Here is a 22652-nt window from a genome sequence, read left to right as displayed (position 1 = left end):
TCTCTCGTAACATTGAAAAGAGGAAATTAGGATATTGTGAAGGAAAATTAAACCGTTTATAAAATTTAAAAAAATAAAAAAATATATTTTTTATAATTAAAATTATATTGAACAAAAAATTTGTTTACTAACAATTAAATTATTGCTTTATATGTTTATATTATTTCTTTGGTACAATATTTTCATTTAAATGTGTACCATCACAGAATGGTCGATTTGATGTTTGTTTACAATTACAGAGCCAATAATCTTTGGTTTCCTTAACAGTAAAACGTATAGGTTTTTGTTTAATTTGAAGAAACTGATTTCTATGAGTGCCATCACAAAATGGTTGTCTATTACTTTTACCACATAAACACCATGAATATATTTTACCTGCTATACAAGTATATTTGAAAGGTTTATGATCATATACAACACCATTAGTAACTTGATTATTTGCACTATAATATTCTTTTAATGGATTTGTAGGAATTTCCATATCATCTTCTACTTTCTTACAATAATATCTAATCTGAAATATAATATAATATATTTGCATATTAAGAAAAGAAAGAAATTTTGTTATTTTGTTAAATATTAATATATTTAATTTACTTTTTTATTTTTAGTATAATTTAATAACTTATTTGTTTTTAATTTTTATTGTTAAGAACAAAGTTTTGTTTTAAGAGACAAAAGATTAAAGTTACTATAAAAGAATAGGTTAAGAATGATATAATAATAGTAAAAAAAGTAAACGTAAAAAATATATTACAACAATTTAAATTCGTTTAATTTATTTTTAACTTACATGTCGATGTTTTGAAATAAAATGTACAAATTGTCGAATTTCCTTTAAAATTAAATACATGATTGATATTCGATATTATAATCGTATCCTTAACAAGAACAAGTTACCAATATATTTTTATAGGGATGTTTTATTATATTATGTATATCAATTTTTATAAATACATACCATAAATTGCAAAATTTAAACATTATATATCTTATTAATATTCAATTTATGTAATATTTAATTTTTGTCAAAACTTAATAAAATTCAAAAAAATTTTTATATTATCAATTTTATATTTAATAATTTTTTAATGCATTCATATTTTTTGAAATTATAAAAAAAATACCTATATGATATACAAAACATAAAAAAATATATAAAATATATATTTATATATACAATATATAGAAAAAATAATTTATATATATAATTATATAATATAATATATAATATATATATTATACATATTATATACATCATATATATAAAATATACAGAATTTTTCGTTTATATTTACATACAGGTTTCTTTATAATATTTTTCAAACAACTATTTGTTAATATTATAGAATGTTTTTTTTTATGAAGTTTTAAATGAATAATTTTATCGATAAATTAGGCGACAATTGAAAAATTTGAATCAGCACTATCTCGTGTTTAGATATCCGAAGCTTCGATTTGTTATTAGTATAACAGAATATAAAAGGAGATATTTGATATCAGAAACAAGAAAAACAACACTATACAAGAAAGATAAAAAATATCTCTTCCTATTTCAAAGATACTTCACAGAAAATTTATTAATTATTCGTTTTTTATTCAAAATTTCAGATAAGTTTCTCATATCAATTTTAATGTAAAATTCTTTAATTATTTTTATTTATATTTTATTTATATTTTTTATTTATATTAATGATTAATGCATTTTATTTCTAATGCATCGAAGATATATTGAAAATTAATTGATTATTCGTTTACTAATCAAAATTTTTGCAGTTTCAAGATCGCACTTCAAGTTAGAACTTTAAGCAAATTTTTGTTATTAATTTAATGTGAAATTTTTTCAAATAATTGTTTATTAACAATTACAATTTATTAACAATTTTGAAAAATTACTTATATATTTTAATATATCAAACATTGAAAATTTGTTTTTAATATCTTCAAGCTAAATTTTAAAAATACGAAAAATTTATTCGAAGATCTAGCTTAAAAGTGAAGAAATTTTGAATAATTATCAATTTTTATTATGACATATTAGAAAATCTTTGATGTATTAGAAAATATTAGATGCATTGTTAATAAATAATTAATGAAAACAAATCTTAATTTTAAAATTGATATTGATATGATTTCAAGATTTGAAGAGCTTTCAAGATTGAAACTCAAAAATATCAAAAATTTTGAGTAAAAAACGAATAATTAATAAATTTTCTATGAAATTTCGAAATAAAAAAAGATATTTTTTATCTTTCTCGTTAAAGTTATTTTCTTTGTTTCTCATCGATTACTTTCTTTCATATTCTGTTATAGTAATGACAAATTAAAGTTTCGAGTATTCAAACACGAGATGGCGCAATCAAAATTTTTCAATAGTCACCTAACTTATCGATAAAATGTATTCATTTAAAAATTTGTGAAAAAAAGAAATAGCAAAAATTCCATAATTTTGACGAATAATTATTTGAGAAATATCATAAATAAATCTGCAATCAACTAAAAATGAAATATATGACAGAAAAATATATATAAAGTATATTGTAAAGTAACAGGATAGTAACAAAATATACATAAAATATATTACAAATGAAAGCATAAAATATATCAAATATATATCCAATATAGAAATACAAATATACTGTATATATAGAAAAACTAATTTATTTTGTCTCTTGAAAAAATGTTTTATTATTTAAAGGATGACATTGATTATCAATTTTTATATAAAGTATCTCTTTCATAATTTTTATTCTATTTTTGTTTCTATCTTATTATTTTGTTTTTTGTCTAATCTATTCTTAATAGAATCTATTCGATTATCTATTAAATTTTATATTTTATTTTATTTTATGAAAATAATAAGAATAAATAGATTAGAGAGAATAAAATAAAATATTATGAAAAAATTAAATATTTATCTTACAATTAATACAGAAATTTTGATGTTTAAAGTTATTTAGGTTACTTATATTATATTAAATTTTTCTAGTTTAAATTAGATAATGTATTTTTCATTTCATTGTATCGTATTACATATTATAATATAATAATCTTATTAAGATTGTAGCTACGTTTAATTTTTGTAGTAATTACATTAATTTTTCATAAGAATTTTTTTATGCTATTGAACGTAATTCGTATATAACACTATAAACAGAAAATATCATTAATATTTATACAAATATTTTTATTATATTGAAACTATTAAAATTTAAATTTATATTTACATTTTAAAATTCATAGATTAGATAAATAAATAACATATATCAAATATATATGTTACATCAATAAACAAAATTAAAATTTTTAAATTTTAAAAAATGAAAATATAATTAAATTTTTTCATATTTTAGAATTATTGTACAATGATGTGTCTAAAATATAATAAATTGTGGATGAAACAAATCTGATTTGTTTATGTATATTGATTCATACTATACATAATTCAATTAGAAAATCATGAAGTATACTTCGAAATACAACGCGCATGGCAAACAATTCCACTTAACAACCGTTTATCTACGAAACGTCAACTTGCTGATAGAAGGTTGATATATATTAAAAAGAAGATTATCGAATTTTCTCTCTTTCTCTTTTTCTCAGCTCTTTCTTTTTATTTTTTAAATGTTTAAATCTAGCAGCATTATCACTAAGAAAAGTACAAGAATTGAACTTGTTTTAAAAAGTAAGTAATTCTTTAAGCTTTGAATTCGTATGTTTCAGGCATACCAATCTTAAGGAATCAATTTTTCACTGGATTGCACGAGGATATTTTCAATTTTTTGTTTCATTTTAATATTGCTTTCGAGACAAAGATATATAGAAACTTACGAATTTATTGATATTGTATAATAAATTAGAAAGAAAGCAAATTTTAGTTATTATATTATAATTAATTAGTTTATATTATATTATTAGTTTAACAGATAAAAATTTCAGATATTCAGAATAATTCAGATAGTTCATAAAATCATAAAATCATATATTGATTATATAAAAAATTCTTAATGAAAATTACCGAATGGAATATGAATAACATATGTTATTTATTTTTGATGCTGTATTTTTAAAAAAAATTCGAATATAATTACTAATATAAAATCTTAAGATTCATGAATATCTGAAAATACTTATGAAAATGATATATTAATGTATATCCAATGTTTCAGAATTTCAAAAGCAAAATAAATATTATAAATATTTGTGAAATACGTTATTTTAAATATATATAAATATATTGATTTATTTTAATTTCTGTATCTGTCAAAGATATTTTTTCTCAATGAAATTAATACAATTAAAAAAAATGATATCCTTCTATATATAGAAAAGAATTATAAGAATTTTTTCTAATTAATTACGCCCGCAATAACTTTCTTCGATAGAAACGGATTCTTCCAAGTTTCCATTCTTTTTCAGACACTTGAAAAGTTTTAATCAAATGCATGCCGTCTCTGTTGGCGTTTCCCTTTGACCAACGCGACCAGATGAGGAGGCGAGCTTTTCTACACAGCGACACAGGTGAATGGCCGACAGGTGAAAAGCCGAGAGTTTGAATAAAGCACGAGCTGAATTACGGGAGAATGAGCGATCCAACGTCAAGAGCTTGTAGGGAGCGTCATATCGCTCAGAAGAGACGGAAGATAACTGTGCCCAGGAAGAAAACTCTGAAGGAGTTTTTCGAGTATATATATTTTCTGCAAAATAATAAACATTGTTGTTTTACAACATCCAGTTCGAACAATATATTTAGGAAAGATTTAATTTAACAATAAGAACAGTTTGTTTTAAATCAATTATATTACTCATCATAAATATAATTCATTCTTCAAATTGTCATCTCCGAAAAATAGAAAAGTTATTACATTTCTTTCTGCAAATAATTTAGGACCCAGTACTATTTTACCAAAGGCCATGAATACATGGGAGAGGCTAGAAATGTTCTCGAGGAGCAATCTCCTTTCATTTATCCTCCTTGCTCTCTCATGTTCGCTTATTTTCAATACTGGAAAGCGAAACAACGTACTACGGATAAGGAAAAAAGGACGCTTTCCGACACCAAAGCTTTACACCAGCTTTTACGATCTCTTCGTGTAAGCTATTCTTTAATATACGAAACACAGTCTTAATAATAATCTTTACTTTGCAATCAAAGAAAAGAAGGATATTCCAAAAATGTCGGATTTCAATTATCAGTTAGGTGTTAAGAATAAAAAATTATTCGTCTTTCGATTGTTCGATTTCAGAAGAATTTCCTTAGATTGAAAGTTGCACGATTATTGTTACTTTTGCCAAGGTGGACGTGGACATCGAAGCCTTGGAGGCAAAGAAGCACAAAGATTTGGACGAAGCTATAGCCATCACCGATGTGGATCCACGTTACTTTTCGGAATTGGATGCCAGGCTAGTGAGAGAAAAATTCTCCGTACGCAAGTACGTGGAAGATTGTCGTGAGATTTTAAAGTGTCGGCTATTAGCTGGCGAGGAGATGGACGATTGCATTCGTATAGATCAACAATTCGTCGAGGAGCAAAAAAGACTCGATAAGATCAAGGTTTGTTCGCGTTTCAAATCCGAAAAATAAGAAATTTTCCATATTCCGATATCTTAATCTTCCACTTGTTCTTCCATCCGTGTGCTCCTCGATCCGTATTTTTTTCCAGCGACGATATCGTCGATACATAAGCGGTTTCGAGGAATTTCTCTCCAAGGATCACGAGGAGAGTATGAAAAGTCTGCTACTCGCTGAGAACGAGTCGAAGAAAACTAGAGAGATGACGGATCACAGGAATAAGCTTTCCGTCGAGTATGGCCGGGTCAGATTGGAAGTATATCACTGGGAGGAGAGTTGGAGAACGATGAAGATGTGTCAACGATTCCTCTATCAGATAGCTCCGATTTCTTGGCGGACGGAGCACGATTGGATCCATCGCAGTCATTCCGGGGAGAGCATCACTTACGACCATACGGAGGATTTATTCGGACGATACAGAATGCTGGGCGACGTTGCTTCCCTCGACGCTCTTATAGGTGATTACACGTACACCAAATATCTATCTTTTGTCTCCCCTCCGTTCAAAAGAATAATTCGACCTGTGGAAAAATTTTGCGTTTAGAGAGCATTATTTCGCGAATGATCACGCCTTTTTATCATCGATACATTACAAGTTTCTTATTTATCTCTCTCTCCCTTTCTCTTCGTTTCTTATTTTTAACGTTAACTCATTAAGAAGAAGAAGAAAAAAAACGTTACGTACTTGTTTTTGGTTTACTTCCAGATTTCTTCGAGCAAGATATTAGCGAGGCAGGTCCTGCAGATTTGTATTTTCAGGAACCGTCCGAACTGATCAACGTGTTCAAATCGATAGAGACGCAAAATTTGAACGCGTTGATCCACTTGGAGAGTCTGGCAGAGCCGATGGCTCAAATGATGTTGACGATACAAAATGCTGAAGAACAGATCAAGATAGAAGTTGGAGAAATAACCAATACGATCAACGAGTTGCGCGTAATGATATATGATAATCGATCGAATTGATTAAAAATACATCGCATGGATTAAAGTAGAGTAAAATGGTAAACATATGTACATATACGTATATACTTACCGTGCGAAAAACGGAATTTTTAGGCAAGCATTCACGTGTTGGAGAGCAGAGCCATAGATTTGGAAAAGCACGCGAACGAGCTTTTGGAAACCGTGTTCCGGGATTCCGTTTGCTCGGAGGAAGTGCTTCGTCTTCAGGTATTCGTCGAGGATGCGTACGAGAGTTGTGTCGGGCCAAACGAAGCGAATCTAGATAGTTTCTCCATGATGAAATGGATCGAGAAGATACACGACGACTTGAATTTGAAGCTGGATACTCTACCGCCGGAGGTGGTCAAGGCTTGCGAGAAAGAGGGCTTCAAGCAGGAGTTGAAGGTCATGAAGCAGACAGAGGAAGCTGCTAAGAAGGTTAGAAACGATCATTACTCGCGAAACGATTATTATTTTAAACGTTTTTTTTAAACACACAGTTCGAGCTTATGCATCGATTGCTGGTCTCCCTGAAACGCATAATGGAGCCACCTCCGACAAAGAAGAGGCCCATGATGTGGCGATCGACCCCAAAAATGTACAGATTGAAAGGAGTGGCGATGGCGCTGGAGCCAACCGAGGAGGAAATGCAATATTTGACTTTCTTCACCAACTATTGCAAAACGGAGGACTTCACCACCTATCGCCCTCAATTCCCGGACGATTTTGATCTGACGTTCAAGAAGCAAGAAATTGTAGTGACCGAAACCGAAGAGGACGAGGATGTTTTGATAAAAAAATTTGAATGATCGAATTTCTTTTTTTTTTTTTTCATTTAACCAAATTACAAAATAAAATCGATCGTTATAGAATATTATATACATTACGTATAGAGATTATTCACGAATAATCATTTTAATTAATTAATTGGAACAAGAAAATTTCGATCTGTAAAGACGAGACGACGGAAGAAGATGCGTATTATTTTTTTTTACGGTGAAACAACGGTAATCCACGAGCAACGCGGAAGCAACGTTGCGGATAATTGAAACAAATTATTGTTTTACGGACCGATTTCACCGATCCTCTCCAATTATTCCTCATTTTCCACGATTTCGATATTGCTCCCGTCGCAGACGAACTTGTGAATAATTCACGACCCTTCCCCAATCGAAAATCTTCCCCGTCCAATTAAGTAATTGAATTAAAACGCAGCGGACGAAAGATAACTTCCGCCTGTTTCTTCTCTTTAATTGAAACACTTACGTAGCGCGAAACATCGATCAAACGCAACCGTCGAGGAGGACGCCTCGCACCGTGAACATTAATTCGAAATACGTCTGATGCATTTTCTCCCCTTCTTTTTCCATCTTTAATAGAAGGATACGCGCACTCTTCCGTTTTACTTTACACCCGGAAACCACGCGTCACGGTGTTTCAATTTTCTACAGAAACGTCCAGGATCATCGACACGCCACGAGAGGATGCCCAAAGGATCGAAGATGAAAATTTTTTTAAAAAGCGACGAGAATAAGCTCCAACTTATTCAAACTTTGTACTTGGCAATCCAAATTTCATCTGACAATTTTCCAATTATTCACGGATGGTTCGTGAATTTTTAAGATCCTTTATCTCTTATGTTAAATGGAATCGTTGCTCTTTCTTCCAATCGGAGTAAATGTAGTCGATAGATCGAATCAACAAGAAATGAGATTAAAAGAATCGGAAAATTCGGTTCTTTAATTGAAGAGATATTGAATATAAGAAAGGAGAAGAAGAAGAAGAGGTCGCTTTTGAAATTCTTATGCAACGAAAAAAGCATCATCCTCCAACTTCGGATTACTTTCGCGGAGTGGTTTCGCCCACTAAGAATGCTCGCAAGTTTCTCTTCTTTGCATTCTCCGTTTCCCAAAGGATCTTCTCCCTTGGCTGGGTAAAAAAAAAGTACGCGTGCACGAATCGAAGGGAGAAGGGGAAATAATGGATAGACGAGAAAAGAAATAATCTCTCGAGTGAAGATAAAAGATATAAAAGGGAGAGGGTTTAAAAAATTTATACCAAGTTTCTCCTTTTTATGGAGAATCGATACGGATGCTTCTGGTTGTAGGAAACACGTTAAACCCGATTGTCGATTCGATGCGATGGATCGTTATTTCACGAAATTTGCACGGGAATTTATTTAATCAACAATTGTGAACGAGAAATTGTTATAATTCATCCTTTCTACGAATGAATATATATATACATGGAAACAAGGAGGCGGCTGTAGTAAGAAATTGGCGAGGAAAAGATCGATACAAGGGGTTGAACTCGGAGTGAGAAACGAGTGGAGTAAATGAGAATTTTTAGATTGGCCTTGACAAGTTGTCTGCACGCTGTCATCTCGACGCGAAAGAGTCACAAAGGGAAGTGGGCAGGCGAGGGTGGGCTCGAGTACCACGTGTCTGCCATTAATTCCACTTGTGGGGCAAAGGTGGCGAGGACTGGTTGTTGGATATCGTTACGAACGTATCCTCGAACGTATCCCTTCTTCGATCCTCACCAAGCGGCGAGAAGTCGTTAACAACGAGTCGCAGGTAACAGGAGGTGTGCTTCCTCGAGGAGATCGAAAGAGGGCGAGGAATTTTCCTCTGAAAGTAACGAAGAACGAATTGAAATTTCGGAAGAATTTCGAGACCTCCTCCTTGACAGTTCACCTTGACTGTGGAAAAATTGAAAAAAAAGAAAAGAGAAGGAAGAGAGAAAATCTTTTCCCTCCTTTTTCGATCGATCAAAGCATCAAAGCCGATTCGAGATTTCGAAAGAATGGCCGAATGTTTCGATGAAAATCAGCGAGGGTAAGGGCGGATTTTGCGTACTCCGAGGAGGCCTTTCGAGATTATCCCCATAGCAACGAGAATTGCTCGATAGCAGACTGGCTAGGGAGCTCTTGAACCAAACTAACCCCCTCTCTCTCTCCTTCCTCCCCTCTTTTTCCTTCTTCCTGTTTATCGTTCGTCTGTTTTCAACCCTTGCGCGCCTCCCGTCACTTCTCTCGTTCTTAACACGAAAGGAAAAAAGAGAGAGAGAAAGAGAGAGCGTGAACATGTATCCACACGTGCACATATACACGTATACACGAGAATATTTTTGCCCTTTACCATTGGGTCCTCCCTCTTGGTCCTCCTGCGCTATATTATTCACCATTCAGCTGTCCGTGAACTCTCCTCGAGCGGAGAGGGCCTTTTGTCTCGCGCGCCACTCATCCTCGCGTTCGAACGCGCGTGGCCCGCTTTGGATTACACCAACCGATGTTCCTCCTCCCGTCTCCTCGTCTCTCTTTCTCTTTTTTCTCTCTTTTTTGCTTCTCTCCCATTCTCTCTGCCCGTTCTGCTGGAAGAAGGAACGGCTTAGATATCAGTGGAGCACGAGTTTCTGTGTGAAATTACGTATTACGACGATCGTGTGGACCGTGTGTACGTTGATAGTTTCGAGGCAAGTAGTTTTATCTAGAAGAAAAAAGCGTGGAATTATATGTGGACGTCGAAGAAATGGCGGATTAATGGTTAATAATGAAATTGAGGGAAATGGTTAATTACGAACAGAGAAGAGCTTTGTCTCAAACTCGTTCGTTTATTTGAAAAAAAAAAAGAAATGAGTTTCGATGAACGCACAATATTCATTGCGAAGTGCGCGGACTTAAAGATGGAAAATTATTATTAAATCTCATCTGATATAATAAATTCGATTCTACCAATGTTGAGAAAAGAAATAGAATGCTTCTTCGCGACAGAGGACATTTTTAGAAATGTGCTGCCTCGAAGAAACGTGCGAGTCTCGACATCGCATCCCCTTTGACTTTCTCTGATGGGAGAAATAAAGGGGAAGAAGGAAGAAGAGGAGAATCTGTTCATCCAACGACAGCCGGCCAATTTCAACAATGGATCTTCATGGTCCTACTGATGAACTACTTTATTCGTTATTCAACGTTCCGTGAATTCTGGATAAAAGAGAGCTTTGTTTCGAGTGCTGCTACGAATACGTGCGATTCGTATCTGTGTGCGACGAGTTACACACTGTTTACACAATGTTCGAATATTGTTAAAGAAGAGAAAGAGCATTCTTTCAAAAAGATTTTCAATCTTACAGAGATAAAATTTTCGATTTCCCTTCAAAATTGTATTCAGATGTAATTACATTACTCATTTTTTTCGTTTCTCGAAAAAATTTACGGGGATGATCGATCAAAAGGCGATCAAAAAACTAATCGCAAACTTTCTCGCAACTAGAGCTACGAAGAAGCTTAGTCTACAGAGAAGGTTATTCTCGTCGTTAAGAACAAGAATAATTAACGACTGTCCGCACCAGCTGTTCGCTGTTTTCCTCCATTTTCAAATTCCAGAGAATTTTCTTAACAGGATAAACAATTCCATCCAAATTACCGAATTACAGCTCATCTCGACTTATATAAATTACCCGTTAAAAAAAAAAAAAAAGAAATATCTTTTCACGATTTTTCCTCGTCCATCTCGAGACGAAACTATCTCAACGCTACCTCTTTGAAAATGAACGGGCAATAAAACGTCATTAATTTCTTCCGAGAACCGAGCGTCTCTTTTCGACCGAACAAAGTTAAATTGGATGCTGTTAATCTCTCCAATTTCGGGTCACCGACTCGGCCAACGAAACTAATGCCGTCTCGGTCCCCCTCCATGGTTATACATTCGGGTTAATTAGCTTCATTAAACTGGACGAGGAACGCTACTTGTCGTCAGAGTCTTCTTACTTGGAACGACATCTTCGACGGGGATATCAAGGGGAAAATTTTAATTGCATTCGACTCGTTCCCTCGAATAATTTCGATATACTCGCTGTTTTCTATATACAAAATACAAAAGCAAAAACTCCCTTCGAATCAGCGGGAAAATGATGGTTATTTCACGAAATAATAATCCTCGAAACGAATTTTTGTGTTTATTTATATTCAAATATCACGGAGATTCGTTTCGAAAAAATTTTCCTTCCTTGTTCTCGAGCTTTGTTTCCTCGATATTTCATATCATATTGCGCCCGATATTAAAACTTTTACCACCTCGAAGGCCTTATAATTATTATATCCGAGCATAAAATACTCCTTTCGAAGGGTAACTACACTTAATAAACTGCATCGTATCCGAACAATATCCAATCTCGAAAAGCCGATATATAATTCGATCGTTATTACACTTGCTATAAACCCAAATGCAATTTTCATTAGGAGAAGATCGATCGTGATTTACGAGGTTCGTAAACTTTTCAACAAATCGATATATATATATATATATAAAACACGCTCTCGTAGAGAGTATCGACTCCTTTATTTGGATTCTCCTTTCGAGAAAGGAAACACGAGGATTTCGCCACGCGAGGATATAGCGCGAAAGATTAATTTAAAAAAAAAGAAAAAGGAAAACATTACGCAGCCTTATACACGTATTGCAACGTTGTCCCATCGAGGAACACGCCGCCCTTTTCTATCGTCGTCGTTTCTATAAATGGCGCGAACTATATAACGCGGGGCGCCCACGAGTCGGCGCCCACGTCGATTTTCACCACTTTTGATTCCGGATCTGTGCACGAAAACGACGCGCATATTCCACGCACGTGTCGCAGAGGAGAAAGATTTTTCAATCACCTTAATTTTAGGGGAGGAAAGAATCGTTTCGTTCCCTTTCTTTTCTAAAAAAAAAGGACTTGTACTTTCGTTTAAAAAATTTTCACGGGCGAATGGAACGAATATCTTTTCGAGATTTACGGGGGGATCGGATCGTCTTCCGAGCAAAAGTTGTTCAAGATAAACGCGAGGCCGACGTTCTCTCGTTACAATGCGTACAGCTCTCGTTTTCTTTCCCTCGTTCCTTCCTCGTTTCGACTTTTTTGCCACGAACGCACGCACATCTGTGCATCTAAATATACGAAACACATGCTACGGCACCGCCTACAGCTCGAACTGGTGTATCGCGCGCGTATTCGACCATCATCCGAGAAAAGCACTCGTTCTCGAGAACACTCGGCGAAAAGTTTTCCGGAAAAAGTAATTTGTCTTTTTCCTTTTGCCTCTTCTTTTTCGTTCCTTCGTTTTTAAAAAAGAGATCGAGGAAAACGTCGACTCGAGGAAGATTGTTTTAAAGAAACTCGTCAGATTGCTCGGTTTACGAGAAGTCAAAGTCCGGATTCTGTTCGCAATGAAAATGATCCGTGCAATTTCTTTTCTTTTCCCTGCAAAATTTAATCTCGGATCTAATTTCCATTTCCGTCGAACTCGCGTCGTATGCAACGAATTCTGCATACGTGTTTGGCAAAAATATCTGTCTCTTATAACTTAAGCGTTGAGAAACAAACAACGAGAAAGAACCAATCTATCCCATTGAAACTAAAGTATCGACACCAAGCTGATTCCATATCACTCGAAATAAAGGTAAAAGTATCGCGATATCTGTGATATAATTTTCACTTCGAGAGAATCGAAAAGAAGGAAGAAGCTGATGCACAAGACTTTCTCTGTTACCCACTTGCATTTCATCTCTGCTTATTCGCGAGCACTACTCCATCCCGAATGCAAATGCGACCGTTCTTTGATCGTTCCCTTCCGGCAATTATGCTACGTAGGCCACTTCTCTTCTCTCATCGTGCTGGATCCTAGAATTGTACCGAGTACGAATCGTGTATCTCGATCGAAGATCCGTGTCAAACTCTCGGAGAAACAAGTTTTTTCCCTTCCCCCTATAACAATAATAATAATAATTGCAGGAATCGTTCGGAAGGAACAATGGAGAATCGGCAGATTTAATCTGGAATTTACTTACGCAAGTACGTGAAACGACTGGCGCGCGTTTGTATTCCGGAAGAGAAGATTCCCGAGATCCGATCCAACGCTTTCCGCGGTACAATAACGCGCCCTGTCCTTCCCAATTGCACATTGTTCTCCATTCAAACGACACCGCCAACTTTCTATCATTGTTTCCGCGCGCGCCAACTTCCTCTAACGAGTCGACGTTTCACAGCTTCCCAGCATAATAACAACGCCGCTTTCGGCATTTTCCACGCGATAAAATTTCGTTCGATGCGTTCTCACAAATTGCCGCTTCTCCAATGAGGCAAACCAACTTCGATCAATCGTGTTCAATCGATGACGGAAATCGAGCAGAATCTGAATCGAGATATCTCTTAGCGAAATTTGAAAGGAAATCGCGGTGAAAATATTTTGAGGATCGACGGGGATGGAGATACGCGAATCGAATTACCTCTGAGAGGGGAAAAAAGAAAGGAAGAACTTTCTTGACGATGGAAATTTCTCAATGTCGAGAATAACGGCGTTTCCAATCTTGTTCGCGCCATCCTTCATCGCAAATACGACTCGTTGCATTTTTTTTTTTTTTTGGTCAACGCGCATCCTACATTAACACGGACGACGCGACGTTGAAATCATCCGTTTTAATTATACATCTCGCTCGAGTTTTTCCACGATCAACTTCGTACAACGCCCTCGATGTTCGAAACGAACGTTTTCCAATTACGTTTTTCTCCGATCAATCAGCCCTACATCTCGTAATTCCAATCGATGATTACCAAGCATATCATCATCCACCATCCAAACTCTCGAACAATGAAAAACAAAAAGAATACTTTGTTTAATTTAAAAATTAAACTACGTACAGGGTCGATTAAACTTGCCAAAAGGAAAAAAGCCTTTGCCCCATAGCGTACGGGAAGAGAGCGGCACGATTTCGTAATTCCAATCGATAATTACCAAACTTATCATCATCCAAACTCTCGAACAATGAAAAACAAAAAGAATACTTTGTTTAATTTAAAAATTAAACTACGTACAGGGTCGATTAAACTTGCCAAAAGGAAAAAAGCCTTTGTGCCGTAGCGTAGAGGAGAGCGGCAGGATCGTGAAAGAAATAGGCACCGCTTCGAGAGGCAGGCGCGTATCACCACCAGCGCAGAAAATTCTGTGGACTACCGTTAGAAGAATCGCGAAACGAATTGGAGGATCGCGAATTCGAGGGAAGCCTGCCCCCTCCCCTCACGCGAAATCCTTGGCGCAGGATTGTGAAAAAAACGTGGAGGAAGGGGAGGAGAGAGAGGGGCTTTTCCTTTGAAGGCGGTGTTCATCGCGTGCGTGCGTGCGCGGCGTAAATGGCCGCATCCGCGCGCCACGTGCCGCCTATCCTGTCCAAAGGGAACAATAACCGCGAAACACTCTCCTTTCCTCCCTTTTTCACTCGAACCGCTGCCACCGTGTCCCTCCTGTCGCTCGCGCTTGGGGCTGATCCGCATGAATAAGTAGCCAACCCGACACGGAAACAAGAGGCGCTGCGGGAGGGAACGTGGACGAGGCACCGGCCGATCGTTATTGACCGAATGAAAGTAATTTCAAGGTTCGAGGAGAAGCGCGCGCCTCTTTGCTCCCTGCACCGGCGAAATTTCTTTGTTTCGCTTCTTAAAAGGATTTCTCTCTTCTTTCCTTTTCCATTTGTCGCAAGAGAATTTTTCTTCGATTAGATGGAAGTACTCGTTCCTCTGGTTGTCGAAAAATTAGAAATATCTCGGTTGGATCGATAAATAAAATATGTGATTAAAACATAACGGAATTAGCTGATTTATTTGGAAAAAATCCTCGCTCACAGTCGGAAAGGATTCGTTCATCAGTCTGGTTGGGACTGGAGCCGGTGTCCCCGGGAATACAATCAACATTCACCTGGCGCATCTACGGCACGCACACAAGAGAAGAGTGGCGAGTCTATGCTATATAAATATACGAATATTCAAGCGCGAGGACGAACGACGATATAATAATAATTGTTCTCGTTACGGTAGAAACGCGTTTTTTTCTTTTTTTTTTTCTTTTTTTCCTCTTTTTTCTTTCTTTGCATGCATTCTTTACATTCTCTCTCTTTCTCTCTTACTTCCTTCCTTCCTTCCTTCCTTTCTCTCACAATCGTTATTCACAATTCCGCGCTCGATCATCTCTCACAAATTCTCCTCGTTTCTTCTCTCGCTTAATCGTTCGCTACTCGGTTAGCCGTGTTTAATTATTACACAAATATACGATCTATCGTTCGATCGAGAAGCACGAGATAAAATATCGAATGGTAATAAAACACAACAAGGGCAAGTATAGTATACAATAGAATTTTTTTGAACGACAGTCGATATAAAAAACAACAATCATACTCGACAGACATTGGTCGATTTCCTTTCTTTTTTTTCTCTTTTTTTTTTTTTTTTCTAAGCGTGGAAAACTTCGGCACTTGGATCGGATAAATTATAATCAATGATTATTATACTGATATGTCGATCAGTCGCTCTTAATCATCGCGCGATGATTAATCATTCTGATCCGTTACCCACATTCCATCGAACGTTTAAACGGAACCAAATTCCCTTCTCCCCGCCAGTTAATCGAACAATTAGCTATCTAAGTTATTCAAATTTTACTATCCGAATTCTCCAACGAATCTTCTTCAAATCTTCCGCGCAACCAATCAATCAAAATTCGCCAATTCATACGCGAAAATCAAAATTCACGAAATTTCCTAATCTTAATTCTTAATCTTAACTCACTTTTAATCATCCTCCCTTTCTCTCTCTCAACGGAACAACAACACCGGAATAAACTACAAGAACGTTCAACCTGGAAAAATGAACAACATCCCTTAAATCGTTTAAAAGAAATTTCTCCGAACCGAGCCAACAGGTTTCCACGCCGCGAGGAAATCCTACGAAAAACTTACAGCCTGCAATTGCCTATTTACAATGTTCTTACAAGTATAAATCCGTTTTATATATATATATATTTTTTGGCGTACGCTACACGTACTCGTTACAACACACTCTCTTGGTTCCCCGAAATTAATAATTCTCGGCTCGACTAGCATCGACACTCGTGTTACAGTCGTGTGTACAATACGAATTTTATTTTACCCATTTCTCTCTCTCTCTCTCGTTTCTCGCACTCGTAATCTCACACACACGCACAACCGGATCGCGTGCTCTCGTCGCGACGCCCTTCTAAGTCAGTCGAGGACCGGGAGGACACGGTAATTAGAGGCCGTGGTAATTAAGTTGTCGGAGTTGGAGGTGGCGATCGGTGCCACCGGAAGTTGGTTGCAACTGGGTTAAGGCGGCGCCGCAAGTGGGACGTGAGGAGAGGAAAGTTGGTACTGCTTAAGGAGGTTGCTCGTAACGATATACACGTTGTCCGAATATTCTTCCGAAAGGGATCTTGAAAGAAGAGAATCGGAGATATGGAAGAACTCGATGAGGAAGAGAGCTCGAAATCATTCCATCGATGCATTTTCAACGCATTCCGGAACGCGGCGTGAATCGTAGGAAGCACGCATGTACGTACGTATCCGCGAAGGAGTCGTTGCTTCGAGCAACAAAGTGTGAAGAAACTGGTTCCGTTCCTGATGTGCTCTCCGTCCACACCATTCCTTTTCCACCGATCCTGCCGCGAATTTCATCCTCGTTCATTCCTCATCCTTTTAGATCGTTGACGAGAATAATTATGTCTAATTATTCCCCTAGCTCGAACATCGGTTTCTTCTTCTTTTTTTTTTTTATGGAAAACGCATGGCAAAAAGAAAAAAAGAAAAAGAAGAAGAAGAATATTCATGAATTGATATTTTTCGACGGTTAGAAAACAAGCTGCAAAATAATAAATCGGGAGGGGATATGGAACGAGCGTTTCGTAGAAAATATCCAGGTGGCCGATATCCGATGTAATACGCGTCATCGAAGCGACATCGTTTCCTATTTCCTCGAGAGATGGAGGGGTTTTGGTCTCGTGCAACTTTGATGCCCCTTTATCTCCTCCTCCTTTTGCTTACTTTTTCCGTGTCATCGATAACGCGATTTCCGCTCACATTTCCCTCTTGCTCTCCCTCTCCCCTCCCACAAGACATATCGATCCTGGGAATGCATCGTATACCCCGTCTTTTATCGTAGCAATTTTAGAATAAATATTCAAAAATTGCGTGACCGTGAGCTCGCCTCCCTCGACAATAAATTGCAATTGCGGCGCCGTGTCCGGACGTGACTCACTGCAAGCTTTATCGATTCCTTCCAGATGACAATTCGAATTCCCACTCCCTTTCGAAAGATTTTTGCTCGGGAGAGGGAAACCAAGAAGAATCGGAAAACAATGTCAGTATGGAATCTTTCAAAGGTTCTTTTAAAGATAGAGATCGAAAAAATCGATAAACTTTGTCAAAATAAACTTGGAGCAAACGTGAAACTAGGGAGAGAAGTTTTTCCGAAGGAACTCTAGATTTGAAACGAAATTTTCCGTTTCTTTTTTTTCTCTCTCTCTCCATACGGAGGAACATCTTCGATCCAGCCACTTCCGTCACAGCGGGTCGTTGTTTCGTTGACGTATCGTCGCCCGCAAACCACGATTTCCGGTCTCGTGTTGCCCTCCCGTGTCTCCCGGCCTAATATCGATCCGCGCACCCCAATAAATAACCAGTCAAATTGCCTCGTCCGATCTTCGTACGCTCCCATTTCTTCTCTTCGTCTATTTCGGAAATAAAAGAGTTCAGATTTTTCCAAGAGGAAGTCTCTTACTTCATCACTTTATCACATCCTCTCTATTTTGAATAAAAATATCGTCCGCTTTTGTGCTGTGCTCGTCCAATCTTTAAACGTTAAATTCGATTTTAACCGCTTCTTTTCTCTTTCTCTCTCTCTCTCTCTCTCTCCCTCTGTCTCTCTCCTCTCTCTTGATTCACGAGAACCACTCCTTGTCGAGACGCGAATGTAAATGTATCTCGTTGACTTTCTCAACGAGATTTCCTCGAATCGAAGTGATTTTTGCGAAAGGGAAGAGGAACGGTGGTAGAAAGTTTGCGAGAGAGAGAGAGAGATGTTTTCCTTGTTTTACGAAGGGAAAAGTTGGAGAAAAGGGAGAAATGTTACGAAGGAAAGTTTAAGAAGGGGGCGTGGGCCACGAGAACACGAACGAACCGACGAACGAAATCACAAGTTTTGCGCTGTTCGAAAATAACGAAAACGAATAATAATAATAATAATAATAATAATAATAATAATAATAATCATAATAACTTGGATTGTTTGGCGAACTGCACTTCTAATTAGCGACTTCTTCCCCGACCGTACCGTATCCAAATATAAATCACGACGACGATATTTTCTACGAATAGGAATCATTTATACGCGATAATAAATTTCTCGACATCGATTCCTCGCGAAGAGGAAATTCACGGTGATGGAAAAAAAAAAAAAAAACTACGCGTCCAATTGTCGGAAGGATAATCTTCCCCGTGCGATACAGCGTTTCCTATATACAGCGTTAAGAAAATATCGTCTCGTATTACGGTGGTAATGGTGGTGGTCGATAAGAAGTACACGTACCGGATGTCCGCACGTGGAAGGGACCGTTATGGATAAAAAGTATACATTGGCAAGAGAAACACGAGCACCCACCGTTTTGAGCTCCGCCCTTCAGCGCGGAAATCGACCAATTCCTCCAATCCTAAATAATTCTAAATAGAATTAGTTTCGAAGATATACGGTAACAAATATACAATTTTCTCTCGCAACAATTATTCAACGTACAAACTCACGCAAAACAAAAACTTAGGACGCAAAAATCAGATCGAGTCAACGAATCACGTATCCAAGAAGAATATTACAACGAAAAGTGTATATATATATATATATATACACATCATCATCAGGATAGATCATCCGTTTCTTCGAGATATGTATCGAGATTTCCGATCGAGCTCAAAACGATCGATTCGCCTTTTCTATATTAGCCCCTTATAGAGCACGATACAACGAATACGATATACACACGTACGATAGTTTAAGGGATAGGGGATAGTTATCACATCGTTTTGCTAAAAAAAAGATTCCGTTCGGGAAGAAGCAATCGACGTTTCACGCGTTGATCGTTTTTCCTCTCTCTCTCTCTCTCTTTCCATTTCTCTTACTCTCGTGTCACGTGGTATAAAGGTGCAAAAAATTAGAGAGGCACGATCACGATCGTCGGGACACCTAGGGTCCTATCGATTCATTCACCTCGAGCTCTACGAACTCGACGAACGCGTATCACTACTAGCCTTGCTAACGCGATTAATTCATTCACGAGTGAAGGGCCAATCAGCGATTATCTTTCACGTGGCAGAAACAAAAGGAAAGAAAAGAAAAGGAAAAATTCTCCTCTGCTCGCCGCGACGAGAATCCTCTTCCGCGATGATATCCATAAAAATGTCCGAATGATAAAATCATGGTGCGGCCATCCTCGTTCGAAAACGAGGAGGAGAACGTTCGAGCTCCGTCGCGATAATTTTTAATTAATCTCGATGATTTGGCGGGGTTCGAGTCACGGTTATTAATACCCGCGCTTTTATCTTCGCCTCCCTCCTTGACCCGGACCCGCGTCAGCATTATTAATACGATTCGACGTCATTGTTATCAGCAACGAAGCCTCGTGGACGAAGCCTTCGTTATCGAAAAATCCTCTTCTCCCGGAGCTCACGAAAAGAAAGGAAAAGAAAAAAGAAAAAAGAACGCCGTTTCCCCATTTTTTCCGTCATCGGCCGGCGAAAAAGAACGGGGAGCTCGTTATCCGTGAGAGGCCGAGAGGCGATCGGATGGTTAAAAATCGTATTTCCTAAAGAAACGTCCCGAGGAACGTCCGTTTGAAAATTTTGGCAAAATAGAGCTTCTCTATTATTCCGAGGGCGAAGAAGCACTTGATTCGTTGTCGTGACAGACATCCTTCGCTTCGCTCGTCTAACAATATCTCTCGCAACAGCGAGTGGATCGATCCACGCTAGCTAGAAAAAAATTTCCTAGATCACTTATTCCTGTTCGTGGAGGGGGAGGAGTATCCCCTTGAATAGTCCTCGCGACCTCGTTGACTTGGGCGTCTAGAAAAACACCTGTCCCAAATTCCCCGATCCGTTGAAACGATCAGCATCGAGTCGAGATCTATCTCGAGAGGAAGAACGGAGATCCTCTACGTTACGCGCGGTGTCGATCTTTGGAAGCTTTCGATCGAGACCAGGGCGCGAATCGGCAGCGTTGCTCGCGCGAGCTTGCAACGACGAGGCGACTTTGTCCACGGCGAATGAGCAATGTTCGTGGGGATGTTGATGCGCGCGCAGTTCCGTTGTTCACTCGAGCAGCTCGGCATCGCGGCATCGCGACGGGGAGGAAGAAGACACCGTGGAAGGCGTGGCTGTGCCCGAAGGAGAGACTGTCCGCGACTTGCAAAATCAGAAGACGCACGTGCAGTCCTCCGAGGCCCTGGCCTACCTGGCCCGTTTCCTGTTCAGCTTCGCGAGCTTGCGCCGCTTCAGTATCAGCTGATAAAGAGTGTCCAAACCCTCGTGGAGCCCCTCGCCGGTAATCGCGCAGGCCGGTTGCACCCTGATGCACGCGCTCCCCGGCATCCCCGCCAGTTCCAGTACGCCCAGGTGCTTTTCCAATTCGCCCACCTCTTTGGCACCTGTGGACATCGGTTCAACCTTCACATTTCCAGCAACAATCAACCAGGGGTCGCGATCTTTCTTTCGTTCGCGGTTTCAGGGCTGTCAGGTTTCTCTCTCGCATCGATCGATCTCGTTCTTGTTACGCGCCGTTCGATTTCATTCGTTTATTGTACCATGATTTGCTTATGCAATAACTGAAGATAGAAAAAAGAAAAACGTAGAGAAGCCTGTGCAATCTCGCGAATGATGCGACCGATTTATTTATTTATTTTTTTATTAGAAGCAAATAACGTAAAATCAAACGCTGTTCGTATATATACATATATATATATATAGGATGTTTAATCTTTAATCTAACCATGCTCCGTTATAAATTGCGGTCAAGTGCGTTTATATTAGGTAGCGAAGCCATACCGTTCGAACCGACGCGCCAATATTTTCCTGCCCGCTTATTCCTATTCCTCCACGCTCGAGTCTTCGAAAATGATCTTATATTTATTTTCACGAATACGTGGAAAAACCGATATCGAAACGTTACTCGGTTTTTCTAACTTTAGAGAGTGAAAATTTTTGAATTTGAATCGAATCTTTTTCACGATTTCCCTTGAAAAAGAAGAAGAAGAAAAGAAACACGTTCGATATTATGTCAACGAGCGAGCAATCTCGTTTGGAAAAGAGGCCACGGTTGTCTTTATATAATCGGGGCGAAACGCCAAGTTAACACGATGCACACGATCACATCGCGAAACTGTGTTACCTGGCAGATCCTGCTTGTTGGCTAGGATCAGAATGGGCACACCGGCGTTATCCGGGCTCCTCGCCGTTCTGGTCAGCTCCATTTTGGCCTCCTCGAGCCGTTCCGCATCGCATGAGTCGACCACGAAGATAATACCGTCCGTGCATCTGGTGTAAGACTTCCATAACGGTCGTAATTTCTCTTGCCCGCCCACGTCCCACACGAGAAAATTCACACCTGCGACAAACCACGATGCCGATCTATTTATTTCTGTCCTTCTTTCTTTCTCTCTTTCTACCTCTCTCTCTCTCTCTTCGCGCCGACAAATCGTTCGTTCGAAATACGAAAAGGAACCCGTGGTGTTTAGAAATTTAGAAGAGAATTAATTGCAATTTTTAACCGTATCTGATTTGTGAAATACACGGATTGTAATGGATTTGAAAGATTCATTCCCACGGATAGATCGGTTAGAAAATGCCGGGCGAAATAATCGAGAGAGGTTGGAAAGCGACGTTTTTCTCTTTCTCTTTCCTCGCGAAACTCTGTTATCCCGAATATAACGCGCGTCCTAGTCGCTTTCACATCCTGTTTTAATCCGAGGAAATGGATCTCGCAGGACGGTTTCCTGCTATTTGGGAAACTATGATTTCTTTTTTTTCTTTTCTTTTCTTTTAGCAAGAAAAAACTGCTACTTTCTCCGGAATACGAACGGATACGAAACGAAAGAGGAAGTTCTTTGATGCGATTTTCATCTCTCGCCGCAATTACCGGTATTATACCAGGTTTCTGGGACGAGTAGACCTACTCGTGCCGCAAGGAGGAAACAGACATCGACTTATTACGTTGACGCGCACGCGATAACTGTAATAATAAATGGGCTCCGCGTTAAACCAATCTCGTAATCGTT

The 22652-nt window shown here is 37.9% G+C and overlaps 3 protein-coding genes across 5 annotated transcripts in view; 1 reads left to right on the top strand and 2 right to left on the bottom strand.

Annotated features, from left to right (window-relative positions):
- Window positions 1-119: 119 nt before the first annotated feature.
- On the bottom strand, window positions 120-952 carry LOC107998762 (CDGSH iron-sulfur domain-containing protein 3, mitochondrial). The gene is made up of 2 exons (XM_017058198.3): window positions 794-952; window positions 120-514 (listed from the first exon to the last, which is right to left on the bottom strand). Exons 1-2 carry the CDS (start codon window positions 851-853, stop codon window positions 161-163), a joined length of 414 nt encoding a protein of 137 aa, XP_016913687.1. The 5' UTR covers window positions 854-952; the 3' UTR covers window positions 120-160.
- Window positions 953-3107: 2155 nt separating this feature from the next.
- On the top strand, window positions 3108-10998 carry LOC107998695 (cilia- and flagella-associated protein 100-like). Of its 2 annotated transcripts, XM_062084630.1 has the most exons (8): window positions 3108-3685; window positions 4420-4684; window positions 4889-5093; window positions 5297-5554; window positions 5664-6030; window positions 6279-6508; window positions 6632-6955; window positions 7018-10998. In XM_062084630.1, exons 2-8 carry the CDS (start codon window positions 4584-4586, stop codon window positions 7324-7326), a joined length of 1794 nt encoding a protein of 597 aa, XP_061940614.1. In that variant the 5' UTR covers window positions 3108-3685; window positions 4420-4583; the 3' UTR covers window positions 7327-10998. The 2 variants fall into 2 exon arrangements, with proteins under 2 accessions (XP_061940614.1, XP_016913592.1); XM_017058103.3 differs by lacking the exon at window positions 3108-3685 and having other exon boundaries at window positions 4368-4684.
- Window positions 10999-15119: 4121 nt separating this feature from the next.
- The window catches only part of LOC107998698 (ADP-ribosylation factor-like protein 4C), a 33992-nt gene continuing 26459 nt past the window's right edge, over window positions 15120-22652 (bottom strand). For both annotated transcript variants that reach the window (XM_017058105.3, XM_062084631.1), the window contains 2 exons: window positions 21767-21982; window positions 15120-21026 (listed from right to left, as the gene is read on the bottom strand). In XM_017058105.3, the coding sequence (XP_016913594.1) occupies window positions 20830-21026; window positions 21767-21982 (413 nt within the window). In that variant the 3' untranslated portion in view covers window positions 15120-20829. The remainder of the gene's footprint in view (window positions 21027-21766; window positions 21983-22652) is intronic.

The sequence above is a fragment of the Apis cerana genome, linkage group LG14 (assembly GCF_029169275.1).
Source record: "Apis cerana isolate GH-2021 linkage group LG14, AcerK_1.0, whole genome shotgun sequence".
In the NCBI taxonomy this organism is placed as follows: domain Eukaryota; kingdom Metazoa; phylum Arthropoda; class Insecta; order Hymenoptera; family Apidae; genus Apis; species Apis cerana.
The sequence above is the reverse complement of the archived record's forward strand: the minus strand, read 5'-3'. Positions and strand labels throughout refer to the sequence as shown.

Bases quoted from the DNA above. Each gene is read 5' to 3' on its own strand.
- LOC107998762 (XM_017058198.3), bottom strand. From the start codon at position 853: ATGTATTTAATTTTAAAGGAAATTCGACAATTTGTACATTTTATTTCA. The intron at 515-793 runs GTAAGTTAAAAA...ATTATATTTCAG, and splicing joins TTATTTCAAAACATCGACAT to ATTAGATATTATTGTAAGAA.
- LOC107998695 (XM_062084630.1), top strand. From the start codon at position 4,584: ATGAGCGATCCAACGTCAAGAGCTTGTAGGGAGCGTCATATCGCTCAG. The intron at 4,685-4,888 runs GTATATATATTT...CAAATAATTTAG, and splicing joins ACTCTGAAGGAGTTTTTCGA to GACCCAGTACTATTTTACCA. The intron at 5,555-5,663 runs GTTTGTTCGCGT...ATTTTTTTCCAG, and splicing joins AAAGACTCGATAAGATCAAG to CGACGATATCGTCGATACAT.